The sequence below is a fragment of the Cyrtonyx montezumae genome, unplaced genomic scaffold (genome assembly GCF_038088225.1).
Source record: "Cyrtonyx montezumae isolate F1298 unplaced genomic scaffold, pur_monq_1.0 scaffold_17, whole genome shotgun sequence".
Lineage (NCBI taxonomy): Eukaryota > Metazoa > Chordata > Aves > Galliformes > Odontophoridae > Cyrtonyx > Cyrtonyx montezumae.
Window position 1 is genome coordinate 33,160,786 of NW_027071903.1, and position 13,903 is coordinate 33,174,688.

At 39.5% G+C, this 13,903-nt stretch overlaps 1 protein-coding gene across 1 annotated transcript in view; it reads right to left on the reverse strand.

Annotated features, from left to right (window-relative positions):
• Positions 1-13,903, reverse strand: part of ADAMTS17 (ADAM metallopeptidase with thrombospondin type 1 motif 17) — a 159,135-nt gene that overhangs the window by 88,461 nt on the left and 56,771 nt on the right. The window contains exon 8 of the mRNA XM_065734038.1: positions 10,819-10,924. Within this exon, the coding sequence (XP_065590110.1) occupies positions 10,819-10,924 (106 nt within the window). The remainder of the gene's footprint in view (positions 1-10,818; positions 10,925-13,903) is intronic.

The following is a 13,903-nucleotide window of genomic DNA, read 5'->3' on the forward strand; positions in this document are numbered from 1 at the left end:
ATCTCTTTGAAGGAAAACTAGTAAAGCTGTAAAGCAAGGTGTAACTTGCAGTCACGAGGGGGTGGGCATGTAATATGGGCTACACATAGACACAAATGGTCCAGTCTGATCATGCTGATGCAGAAGGGAACACAGCTGAGCACAAGCAACAGAGATGTAGGAAAGGTTCGTGCAGTGAATCCAATTACAGGAGCACTGACCAGCATCACACAGCAATGACTGTCCAGGGTTAAATGTGCACCTTCTCTGCCCTTACACCCTCTGAAAAGGATCAGAAGCTCATCACACTTAACAGTGTTTCACAGTCTTTTATGAGCTCATGACAGTTCACGAAGATTTCCTACCCAGCCTTTCTTTTTGGCTCTATGGGCCTCATCATCATCTTACAGCGTGTACATTTCTACACTCTTCGCATCCCCAGAGGGCTGCCCCATCTTCACAGCAGTCATTCAACCATATGCTCAGCATTTCTACTTCTTTTCCTTGCCAGCAATGCAGAGAGACAACAGCAGCACCACGGAGAGTCATGGACTGTTTTAACATTCTGAAGACTGCTGAAGGGGTGAGTGCTATACCAAAAACTACTCATCATAACATACATCAAAGTGAGTGCTGACTGGAAAAACTAAACATTAAAGCTTCTCTCCAGCTACTCGTCAGGATTGCTGCTGAGCTGTGAACCTAGAGCAGGAATAAAGTTACCTGAGGGTCAAAGTGTAACATCTCCATGAAAAATGTACATATTCAGCCATTCCCCTGGCCTCCACAAAATTTAACCCGCTTCCTGGACATAAAAAATGCTCTCTCTCTCTCTCTAGTTTTCTTCAGTCTGGTTTCAGAAAGGAACACCATGAATGAAACAGAACACAGCAGTGGGCAGAGAAAGACTGTACACTTTTCTTTTTTGGTGAGCAAAAGCTTCTGCTCTCCATCTGCAGCTCCTTGTACACAGAGAACACCCTGGTACATCACAGCAGTAACATGCTGAAACATAACAAGCTGCTTGCTTTCAGCACTGCCAGGAAGCGGGTGAGAACAAAACCCCAGAAAATGTGACTTGCATTTCCTCAACAGATGAAAAATAAATACAAATTGTAGGGTGTGAAAAACCCTGATGTAGATGGGTGGTAAGCTCACCCACCCAATAGGGAATACAGACAAGGGCTCAGTAAGAATGGCTGACAGGTTTGTCCCTCAAGATGTGACCATCCTAAGAGGAGCCCGTTGCAACTAATCACCTGAGTGCACTTCCCTAAAACTTCTAAGAAAACAGCAAAAGCCTCTAGTCAACTACATCAATTACTGAAAATAAAACCTGAACCAAGAGATATACTATAAGACACTCTTAAAAGAAACATCTCCGGAGGAAGGAGAAACACTGAACATATTTGTTAAATATGTGCAACACGAGTAACCACAGATGTCCCATACAACCCCACCAGGAAGCCACCCACTACTGAGCAATGGGGAAAACAAGGCAGCCTGAACATGCTGTTCCTGAGGAATCAGGAACACTGGCTGCCTTCCCTATGCTTGGAGATGAATTCTGCATTTATGGAGGTGGGAATGAGAAGACGGCCAACATCAAAAGACAGAGGCATGAAGTAACAGTAATGTATACAATTCTAGCAGCACCAGGTCTTCTGAAAGTCCCCAGAGAAGCCAATGGACACATGCTTCCAGAACAACAGCAGTCCCATTCACAGGAAAAAGTATTTTTCAGTCTCTTTCTTTTGTTCTTTCTTTTGGTGCAGGTTGCCAATCACTGTTGGAGTTGCAGACCTAATGCAAAAAACACATTCTGTGTGATCCTACACCAACTCACCAACATGTCAGGTGGATGCAGGGGATGGTAACAAACCCGAGTGTTTTCTTTTACTTCCAAGAATGAAAAAAAAAAAAAAAGAAAATCTTTCTAGAAAAAAAAAAATGTTTCACAGGAAACAGGCGACCCAATCCTACTAGTTCCAGTTAAAACCCAACAACAGATCAGTTTGCAAGAGCCAAGACCCCTCAGTTGAAGGCATTTGCTGCAAGGAAATTTTATTTTTCAGTGATGTCCTTGTCACAGTCATTCCTGCTGGCACAGGTGGGCTTCCACCCTTATCAGAAATGTTATTTCTAATAATGCTCTTCTTATTTACCAGCTTTTGGAACTCTTGGGATTTTTCATGATGGTGCTTCTGGGGAAAAAGAAAGTCATAACCACTGAATCATCCAGCCTTGGTTGTTCAAAAATGACTTAACAGTTCAGCACACCATGTTAGTTGTCTCATTTGTTTGATCAGTGGGGAGAGACTTGATGTCAACAGGAACACTGCAAATTGTAGTTTGGTATCAAAGCCCTTTTGAAGTGATATGTTCAGAGTAATGCTGAACTGGAATCCTTTGAGTAGTGGGGATGCCTGGTTGCCTACAAACCTCAAGGAACAAGAAGCCAAGGTTGCTTTCATATTGTAAATTTCATATTGTAAAAGAACATCACATGAAAAAATGTAAAGAAGAGAACTTTTAAAAGAGACATTATTGCTTTGAATGACCTTGGCTTGAGTGTGTTAATATGAAAGCAAATTACAGAGAAACATAAAACCCTGTTATCGTCATAGGAAGATATCTCTTTGTAAGGTCTTCAGATAACCGGGTGTGCAGCATGTCATTTAACTAAGGACAGCTCTATGAAGACAGCAGCTTTTCCTATAGGAGTCTGTCATCATATTCAGAGAAGGTGTAGGTAATAATGCATTTTACAAACCGGTAAGGTTGAAAACACTGTATAGATTTCAGAATAAGCCTCCAAGTGTTTACTGAAACAATATGGGAATAAAAAGAAAACGTCAACAGACGGGCAAAGAAATAATATATATATATATATATACGCACACTCAGTGGAGAAGATGATCCTTAAAAATGAACAGATGTGAGTTGATGCTTGTGTGCATGAGCAGAAAAGCAGACGATAAGTAACTATTATAATGCTCCTGTAGGAAAACCAAGTTTTCCACATGCTTGTTCAGTGCTACTCAATGCAGGCAGTCTGCATTTTTATCAGAAGTCAAACAGTGATGACCACAGTGTCTCATGACAGATACTAGACAAGAGTTCTGTCCTCTTGAGCTAATTCTACCACATATCATGCTGCAAGCATGTCTAGTTCAGATAAAAAAGTGTTAGTCAGGGTGGAATTTACCCACTGAAAGGTGCTAACCATTGATCTTTTGAGAGGAAGAAAGAAAGCTATGTTTTTCCTTTGAAGCAAAGATTATTTTCCTGAAGTCTGAAGACTACCTAAAGAAGGAAGCAAACTTCATACAGAGCATTTCCTTATACTCCCTAGTTTTAAAGTTCATAATTAAAATGAATATTAAAAAAAATAACTATTGGAAGCTTGCCATTTTATTAGTGATTGTTGTAGTGATGCTGGCAAACAGCAAGCTGGCAGGGAGCGAGCCCGGCTGGCAGCAGGCAGTCAAGGCAGGCATGCTCTGGATCTCATGGGCAGGTGACTCAGCTGCCAGAGATTGGACATCAGAAATTTCTGAAATGTCAAACTGTCCCACACACAGATAAGATCTGGCATGCAAAATGAGTGTCATGGTAGAATTTGGAGGACAGAAGAAAGATAAATAAACAAACAGTCATTATTAAAAAGCTCAATGTGCTAAGGTAATCAGATCTGAGCAGGAAGGAAACTTTTCAAACCAGGAAAATGCAGGGAAAGCAAATCGTTATGATCAGATTCCTTTTGCTCTAATCTGCTCTACCCAATCAAGAACAAAAACAAAAATCTGAGAAAACTGTGTGGCTTCTATTTTAGAAACTGGGGTTCATGTAAAGATACAGATGACAGAATCCCTTGTTGAATGGTCATGGCAATGGAAAGAGCCCAGCATCTTGGGAGGATGCTGAAATGGAAAGGGAGCTCTGGGAACAAAGGAATTCTGCTTATCTTGTCTGCCCAGTAACTTCTTATTGGAGAATTTTATTCTACAACACAACTGCAGTCAAAGAGGCAGCCAACCTTGTTCCACTACAGTGCTGCCTTCCACTGACATAATGGTAAAGGGAACCACATTATTAGAGGCAACATCATTTCCATTGGCATTGCTGCTGCTGAGTTACTACAGAAGGTTTTTCCAATGACAGTCTGGGATTTATCATCTTCTACAGAAATGCAGTCATTTTCACCTGGAACCTGTTGAACTCAGCAGGCCAGGCAGACAGCCTGAGTTACAAGCTATTGGAACCCAGCTGCTAGTGGAAAAGTAAATACTTCAGCTAGATTGCTGCCCTTGTGTAAGAACAAATGATTATTTGGTAAATGGCACTTGCAAACCTAATAATTCCTATGTTGCTGTGTACTGTGGAGGTCGTACAATGGGGGCTTGTACTGTTCCTATGCTTTGGGTCATTGGGGCCACACGGCTGCTGCCAGCAAAGCCAGTAAAGTATGAAACCAGAACCCTAGTAGCAGGAAGCATAGAAAGGATTTGCCAAATCATTATAGCCCAGCTATTATACACAGCCTTGGCTTACTCAGCAGAATTACCCTTCAAAAAGAAAGACATAGCTGGCAAAGCCACAAAGCTATTGATTAAATGGAATTGTGTTGTCTGAGAGTTTCTAAATAACTGTTGTTTGCTTGTTTGGTACAGTTTTATTAGGATAAGTAAAGCTGTACAAGATGCTCAAAAACAAAGAAATTAGTGGGTCTGTGACAGAACATTGCTTCACTACACAGACATCTTTCACAAAGCATAGAGTAAAACCATAGAAATCCTTGCCCAAAACCACACAAATGCTTGCCACAAGCATCCACAAAGCAATTGGAGGTAGATGTTCCCATGCACAGTTCCAATGTGGTTACTCTCCAATAATGTAAATAAACAATCTAACTCAGATGATAATGAGTGAGAAAATATACACACAACAAAGGGTAGGTACCCACCACAATGCTAGGATTATCAGGTTTATTAATTACAGCTGCAGCTATCTTGCAGTTTTACACGCAACTGAAACAAAACCGATCATATTACCCAGATGCTAGCACATGATCAAACCCCTCAGTTTCTCCTTCGCTGCCTTCTTTTTCTCTATTTGATTTCCCCAGGATTTCTGCCTCCTTCAAATTCTACTCAGTTTCTACCAAATGACTTCACCTCTTTAAACTCACAATAAAACCGATGATCCATGAGGATGCATGTTCAATTCTGATCTTACTAAAACAACTTGCCCAGCAGAAGTTAACACAGAGGTGATGTTCTGTTTGGTAGTGCTCCACCTCAACCTCTTCCTTGACATTTCAAGTTAAACCACCCATACTTGCAGAACGTTCCATTGATTTCTTGATTTCTTGTTATTTATTTACACATGTTTAGATCTATATCTGCCTTTAATCTCCATTTCCCTGTGACAAACTTAGGATGCAGTTTTCAGAAAACTGTCATCCAGCTACTGATATTAAGCTTAGGTGTACAGTAATTTTCTTTCTAAAACAGCTCTTAGTGTGTTACTGAAGTGGAATATGAATCCACTGAAATTTTTGAGAGATAAGCAGATACAACCCAAACCAGATCGTGTTATGAAATCGTTGTTCAGGCTTAATCATACTAATTCTGATATATAAAGATATATTATGAATTAGACAGTGTTCCATTATGTCTGCTTAGAGCTGTGCAGGGAAGCACAGCTTAACTGTGAAAAATGTGCTTGTAATTATCTGTAGAAGAAGAATGAAACCTGGGAGTAGGGGAACAAGAGAGCATGGGAACAGAGAGGGACATTCCACAACTGATTTACAACACAAATGGCAGAAAATAAAATTAGCAACTCCAGGGTGGGTACAGACTGCTGCCAGTATTTTTGGCCAGCCTCAGGGTATGTCTACATGCAGCCAGTCACTCCCAAGAATCCTAAGGCTGCAGCGTACTGGAACAGCAATACTCATGTGAGATGAAAATGCAGTGTGCTGGCACTAGTAGAATCTAGTTGAGGCACTAACTGTCTGAAGAAAACTGTGCAGCTACGCAGGAATTCTCAATGAAACAACATGCTTACTAGTACCTGAGCTTCTCACAGTAAAGTTTGCATGGGATCACATCAACTTCTGGTTCCCCATGGGATCGAACTGACCTTGGTTTCCAACCCCTACAAAAGCAGATGTGAGTTCCAGCACATTGTCTTCTGCTGCATGGTCGAAGTGGCCACAAAGGCTTTTATAAAGGCACAGAAGGAATTGCACCACAGCTCCCACAAGACAGAAGCTACATCCAAGCCACCAACAGAGCCACCAGAGAGACATACACAGCCACAAGGCAGCCATCCTGTCAAACAACCACAGTTTGCATCCATGAACCATCATGCAAATGGGTATTAACCTACCAGACAGCAGGATGAGCACCTCTTTGCTTGTTCTCTACATGGTAGAACATACACGAACACGACTAAGATGCCTGTTGACTACAGTCTTGAACCACATGCTGAAACATTACCCTGGTGGTCTTGAGCACCCATACAAAACTTTTCAACTCAAAAATGCATTATGATGAAATCTTTACACATTGAAGATCTTAATTTCCTGCTTGGTTCTTAGGCAGTACCCTTCTACACCTGCACCACACTGACCCTGACTTGCCACTGCAAGTTGTCACAGTTTTTTTTCTGTACATGTTTTGCATCAGCTCAAGACACATTCAGCCTGCAGTATTTTTATGTCCTGCCTTACAGCTATTTCCATGACAGAATCTCCCTGCTGGGTGCTGCACTAGAAAACCTAGGACAGCAAGTTTTTTTTTTTTTTCACAAGGCTATTAGCATAAATATCAGGCTCTTTGGGGAATATCCAGAGACCATTCTTCCTTACCTGCAACACCATTATTCTTTGAGACACACCACCAAAGCCATGCTCAATTATGCAGCAAATAATTATGCACCTTAAAGTCATTTTAATCAAAAAGCATCTATCGCTATTTACATCTAAAGCAAATAATTATCATGGATAGAAACCTGATGGTCCTAAATGCCTCTCTTGGCTGATTCCAAATCCAGAACTCTTAGATTTGTATATTAGAGTATGGCTTGGTGGGGTTTTATTTCTTCTTTTTTTGACCTTTGGACTCATTTTTGTCCTCATCTATTTTAGCTTCAAGTTTGAGGCCGTGCAGTTTCAGCCTGCTGGCAAAGGACTGCATCTTGCTTGCTGTTAGTTGAATTTGATTCACTTTCTTCAGGGCATCTGACACAGCATGGCTTCCAGCCATGCCACCTCTGGCTGTGCTCTTACCATCTAGGCAGTGCCAGGTTCCGCTAGATCATAAATGAGAATCTTCCCTCCCCACCCAAGTCTCCCTCCAGCCCACAACAGGAAAGCCAAGGCTGTTGAAATAAAAGAAATAAACAACAACAAAAAAAACACTCAAAAATGGCAACAAAGCTGGCATTGTACTGCAAATCAACTGGCTCCAGCCCACCCACTTCATTTAGGGATAACAGATACAAGGATGAAGCCCGGTTTTTGTTGGAAAAAAAAAAACCAACAACTTATTTGCTTTTTTCTTTGAAGGATGTCTTGAAAATGGTAATGCCACTGCTGTAGGCCAAAAGAGAAGCAGGGAGGTGAAAACTGCACTGTTTTTCTCAAAGCCACAGTTGCTCAGGGTGGTCTGAGGGGTATGAATCTCAGATCAACTTCACGGGGAAGGAGGGAGGCACTACCAACAAGATCCAGTAGGGCAGTTTTAAATTCTTACTGATGAAGCTGCTGAAGTAGTCGCAGGAAAGAGAAAGTTTTCAACAAATTAAGCTGGTTTTAATTTGAAAATCATGGAATTAAAGTTTTTAAAATTTCAGGGACCACTACGATTACCATCTTTTCTTTTGTCTAGCTCAGAACACAGTATACCACACAGCAATCCCTGAATAAAAACCAATTGTGGTTACATTAAAGTGTGTTACTTTAAAAAACATCTACTACAGACAATGCTGAATGAAGGAACAATGCTTGCTGAGGGTCCTGTCATATATGCTAAAGAAAAATATCATTTGTAGCCTCATCGTATATTCTGAACTCTTAACCCTGTCTTCTATGGTCTTGCAACAGAAAATTTCTTGTCCTAGACTCTTTGTAAGAAGAATTGTATCTGATTACAAACCGATGCTCTAAAACAAAATTCTCACTTCAGATTTAAGGACATAAAAGCAACAGGTAAAAGTTATACCAGTCACCCCAGCATCAAGCAACAGACTCTCCACAGGGTAGACCTGAAGATGAATTTTTATAGGACGTATAAGCAACATCCTGACTGACCTATTTAATGATGTCTCCATGTTTTCAGTGCAGCTGTCTGTAATAGTGTTCTTGCAGAGGGTCCAAGTGACATTAGTGGTAGGTTAGGAACTTGATGCATCAATTAGTAACCTATTCACTTTTTCCACAGTCTACATCAGAAACAATCTGTGGATGCCAAATTGAGCTTGTGATCTCCATGAACACTTGTTAGTCTTGGGGCAAGAAGTAATAAATCTCAGCTCTTCAACACTCTTAAAGAAATCAGTCCTCAATAAATCTCACAGTTATGCTTCTCCAAAACTTGCATTCTTGCCCATGTGGATGTAGATTTTGGTTGGATTTCATTAAAATAAAATTTAAGAAAATTACATCTAGTTTTCCTTGATTTTTCTTTTAAAATTGAAGCTGATCTCAGCTTCTCTATCTCTGAAGTGAGTTTCCTTACATCTCACAATCACTTGAAACGTTTCTACCACTTTGTAGGTCAAGTCTGAAAATGATCTTTATATTTGCAGAAGACATACTGAAGCGGGATTGCTCAGAGCATCCTGTTACAGTTCAAAACCAAGAGAATAAGGAGAGGCCTGACACTTAGTAAGGTCAATGAAAAGATTGCTGCTGACTCCAAGGCTAGAAAAGCACCAATAAACTGACCCAGGCCAAATAACTAGCCAGGCCAATGGTAGATGGCAGTATACACATTATACAGGGGTGATTTTCATGCTCAGAGAGAGTGATGAGAGACAGATGGCTTTTTTTTTTTTCTTTGTCATAACGGGATTTGATTATGCATGCACATGGATGGGCTTAATTGAGGGAAGAGTAGGCAGAAGGACCCTCTGAGTCCCTCCAGCATCCCAGCAGCCTTCCTAGTTTCTCTTGCCCGAGCCTGTTCTAGTCTCTTTTCTATCAGTAATGTGGTCCATGATGCAGTTCTGTTACAAAATGCAATGCTTTAGCCACTTGTCCGTCTTCACCTGCAACCTTTATTTAAACTTTCAATCTCCTCCCACAACAGCATCTATAACTCTGCTGAAGCCAAAGATTCTCTGCACAGAAAAGAACACACTTGTTCAAATCTGGCAAATGCCATGGCAGAGCAGTTTCAGTCTTCTACACAACTGTATTTTCTGCAGCCCAAGTATTTTACCCTCTTGCTCTTGGCCCACCCTAAGATGAGTGCTGGATTTCCCCTAACATTACCCACAGGTTAATTTGTTATTAAGCTTAGGCTTAGTATAACATCTTGGCACACAGTTCAAATAAAACCAAATCCTTCATTTCTGTTGAAACCACCTTTGGTTTGGTTCAGCTACCTTTGGTGTCACTGCATGGTGAACAAGCGATTCATTTTCATCTTGTCAGTTCTGGTAGTAACCTAGATATTCTCCACACAACTCAGAAATACATCGCTGTAAAATAATTATTTGTGATGCAGTGAGATTGACCACAATCAGGAGTTAATACATTGGCTTTGTCTTAGATGTCAATTACTTGTTTCCGTAGAGAAGGAAGATACAGTAGACACATAAACAGTATGTGTCCAAAATTTCTGCATAGCTTCTCACTAGAGAAACAATAGTAGGATTTCCTACTTTCCGTCCAGAGACACTAAAAAGAGGAATATTTGAAAATGTCATAGGCACAGCCCTTACTCTGTATAAATTTGTTCCTGATCTAATTCTATACATTAATTATACTGTCTAACTTGACACAGTGCAACCAGAGTGATGTCGATGGAAAGGGAAAAAAGTCTGTAAGGATTATGAGTAAGTGCACATTACACTCAGCTTGGAAAGCAGTGAACGTGACCTTTGGGTTAATTGCACTATGACTATGTAGTAAATGACTCTTCCAGTCAGTTTGTTTTATTCTGTCCATGGAATATTTACAGGCAACTTAAAGTCACCTGCAGAAAGTACCTGATAATCTCATGGGAATTACCATATCCTTTGCTTTATTTATTTTCCCCTCCAGTCAAAATATGCTGGTCAGCTGTGACTGAGCTGATAAATCAAGTCATACAATTTATTTCTGTTGGTCAAATAATAATGCTTAATAGCATTTCCAAAACGCTGATGTTTACAATTCAGTACATGTACATTATTTCAGTTGCAGAGGTCAAACTGCTATCAAAGTATCACTGAAATCCTTGTCAGGTACCTGAAGTTCAAAGAAAATTTTGCAGCTTCAAAGATTATGAGACTGATGTTGTTTTCCTGGACCTATTCTAGAGTATGATTTGTAGAATTTGTGTCTCTAACCTTCACCATCAATCATTTAATCATAAAAATGAGGCCTCTTTCAAGCTATTCAAAATCATGTTGTGGAGTGGAGAATGGAAGAATCTAACAGGAAGTTTTATGTGTGCCAAAACAAGTACTTAAATAAGTCTTCTAAAATTAATTGTCAATCTACCAGATTTATAAATTCATAACGAACACATCACATTAGTAACTTCATTTGCAAAGTTTAAAATGAAAGTACCCTACAGTGGCATCAGTAAAGAAAGAAATGGAAATATGAGTTCTTACTTGTGCCCAAGCTCATGTGCAATTGTAAATGCCAGATTGAGACCGTTGTCTTCAGCAAGAACACATTTTCTCTTGGCACTGCAAACACCTCCCAGGTAAGCAATTCCTGCAGCACAAACAGAGAAAGCATACCCATCAGAGTTGGTGAAACTATTCATGCACTCAAAACACACAGCAGTAACTCAGTGAAAATGAAAAAAATACATACCCAGCATGGAAAAATACTGAGTAGCTTCCTCACAAAATCATCTGAATATTTTATTCATTGTCTGAGAAATTAGTTCTGTGTTTTATTAGACAGAAAACAACTGAAGCTAAGCATGGTCACTCCCATTAGAAAATAATTCACTGCCCATACAGACTCAAAAACTTATTGCAGCTTGTCTACAAATTCCTGCTGCTATCATGTTAGAAGATACAGTCAGGCATATAACAACTAGTTAAATGAATTTGCCCTGATTATCACATTAATATTGGGTGAGAAGGAATAAAATCATAGAAGTTGAGACTTCTGAAAAGATGTTACAAATTCCCTTATTTTCATACCTACACAAAGGAAGAGTGGCAAACTCAGAAAAGCTAGCAAACTCCTGATGGTGAGTCAAAAAGTCAACTCAGGTTGCAGAAGTCTTCCATGACTTAGAGAAATTTATCTCACAGATGACTGTGCAGTTTTCTCCTGATTTACATCTTCTAGTCACAAGCAGGGCAGGATTCTGACTGAAAGTGCTGCTTCTATTACTAATCCTGATTGCATCCTCATCTTTCATTTAAGCACTGCAATATGTCACTCAATTGTAGTTAACCATACATAGATGTAACTGAGGAGGAACAAAGCAGTGCTGCATGTCAAGCTCAGTGATCAGTTGGACAAGCCATAAATGATTCATGCTGCTTTCTTTCTGATAAACTCCAGAATGAGACTGATCCAATGATTGTTGGCACTTGGAAATGGAAGGAGGTAATATTTCCCTGCTTGGGATATGTGGTATAGCAAAATAAGAGTACAAACAATATATTAAAAGAGATTAAATATCAAAATAGCAAATACATCATGAAGGCTTCAAGCAATAATTCTTTTCAAGTCTCTGTTTAGCTGTTCTAATCCCCACCGAAACTGACTCGGAAAAAACACTGTTCTGCTCTAAAAATCTCACTGTTGAGTGATGGAAAAGTAACTTGGACATTCATCAGTGGCTGAAAAAGAAGACTCTGGCTCAGTTACAGACTCTTAACCACCTCATCTTTATTAGTTGGTTTCAATGTTCTGAGTAGACATTTCTAATATCTGTGATGAACAACTTCAAAAATCTAGACATCTAAATCTTGCAGATTATTGCAAAGACTGAAGACATCTGCTGCAGCAAAGCCTACTGATCAGACAATATAGGAACAGAAATGTACTAGGATCAGAGACTTCTAGAATGGCAGAAAATGTTGCTGAAGTTGAACACAGTAAGTCCAGCTTACAAACTGAGTGCTTATTAATAAGAGTAATTCTGTCACAAGCTGGTTATAACAAATTGTTATAACATTATTCTTGCCTCATAACTGTTTTGAGATACATATTTTGTTTCAAAGTAATTCCAAAGACTGTAAATTTTTGAACTAATATATTTTACCATAAATGCTTTAGAACACAATAGCAAATAATGTTACTCACCTGCAAACATAACACAGTTCTCTAGTTAATACATCCAAAGCACAAAGATCAATAAAATTGTTTTGTGACCCAGTACAGTAATCCATATAACTGATATGCAGAGAAAAACTTTTACATGACAATGATGGCAGTCCAATGCCCTGGTAGATGCATTAATATGATTTATTTTCTACATTGGAATGAATGGAAATTCAATTTTATCTGAGACATTCAAGATTGAAAAATTTTAATTTAAATTTCATGTATTCAGACATGCTCATGAAAATCCTGGCATGTTGTGATCTACCAGGCTGGGAATAACATAAGAGAAACTTCTCCTCACTTTATGATTTTGCTTCTGGCTCTGTCTAGGAAACAGATGGTTGAAAATTAAAAGGGGAAAAAAAAAAGGCAGAAATGTGAACTGATTTATTTATTAAACTCACAACGTGTTCATGCAAATACAGAAACAGTGTCTCTCTTTGGGACAAAAAGTCCTTATCTTTCCAAATACACCACTAACTGACAGCAGTTATCATAAATCTATTTTTAATATTAAAAAAGGTCAAGCAGGTGCATCAGTGGTAGAGGGAAAGGAAAGCCAATTACTATTTTTACTATTACTAAGTGTGAGGGTTTTTTCCTGTCTCCCATGAGAAATTGCATAATTACAGTCCATAACTTCTGTGCTTCAGTTTGAACACGCAAAGCTATCCACACATCTACAGCAAACCTGAGGACACAGACAACTGTGTAAACTCAGATTAATCCAAAAAGTTGTCATGTATAAACACTTTGCAGCTGTTGGCCCTTCTGCCAGCAAATAATAAGCCCTCTGGTAGTAGTATCTCTAGGGGGAATGATTACATATGTCCTACCAGCTCAGCTAGGCATTAGAATATTACATACTTGCCACAGTGATAGCCAGAGCTTGAAGAAGACAAGTTCTGATGCATGACTTCACATTTCATCCTATTCAAAACACCTGGGACTTCCTTTAGACATCTGTGGAATATTCACTCAGCAAGTGGTTTATCCAGGTACTCCAGCTTTCAACCCTCTAATGTCTTGTTTTCACTGCACTTCTAATACGTTAATCTCTTCTTTTGCCAGCCACCTCTGGATACAGAACTTTTACTTGATTAAAACTTGGCTAGCTTTCCTCTTCTCAATGTATTTGCTGTTGGGAAGAGAGCCAAACTTGAGTCCTGAAGTCTGCTTGGCACAGATGAAGACTCACCATATATCCACATGCACGGAGCAAATCTCCCATTCCCCACCATTACAAATTTGATGTTGAACTGATGTTTTTCTCATTCTCTCACAACTCTCCTCTTCGTGCAGCTCACACATTGCCATCACTTACACTCCCCACAGCCTTTCTTAACATCCTACAGGAGTAAAATCAGGAAATCCTAGAAGTCATTCACATTCTGCCTTTCC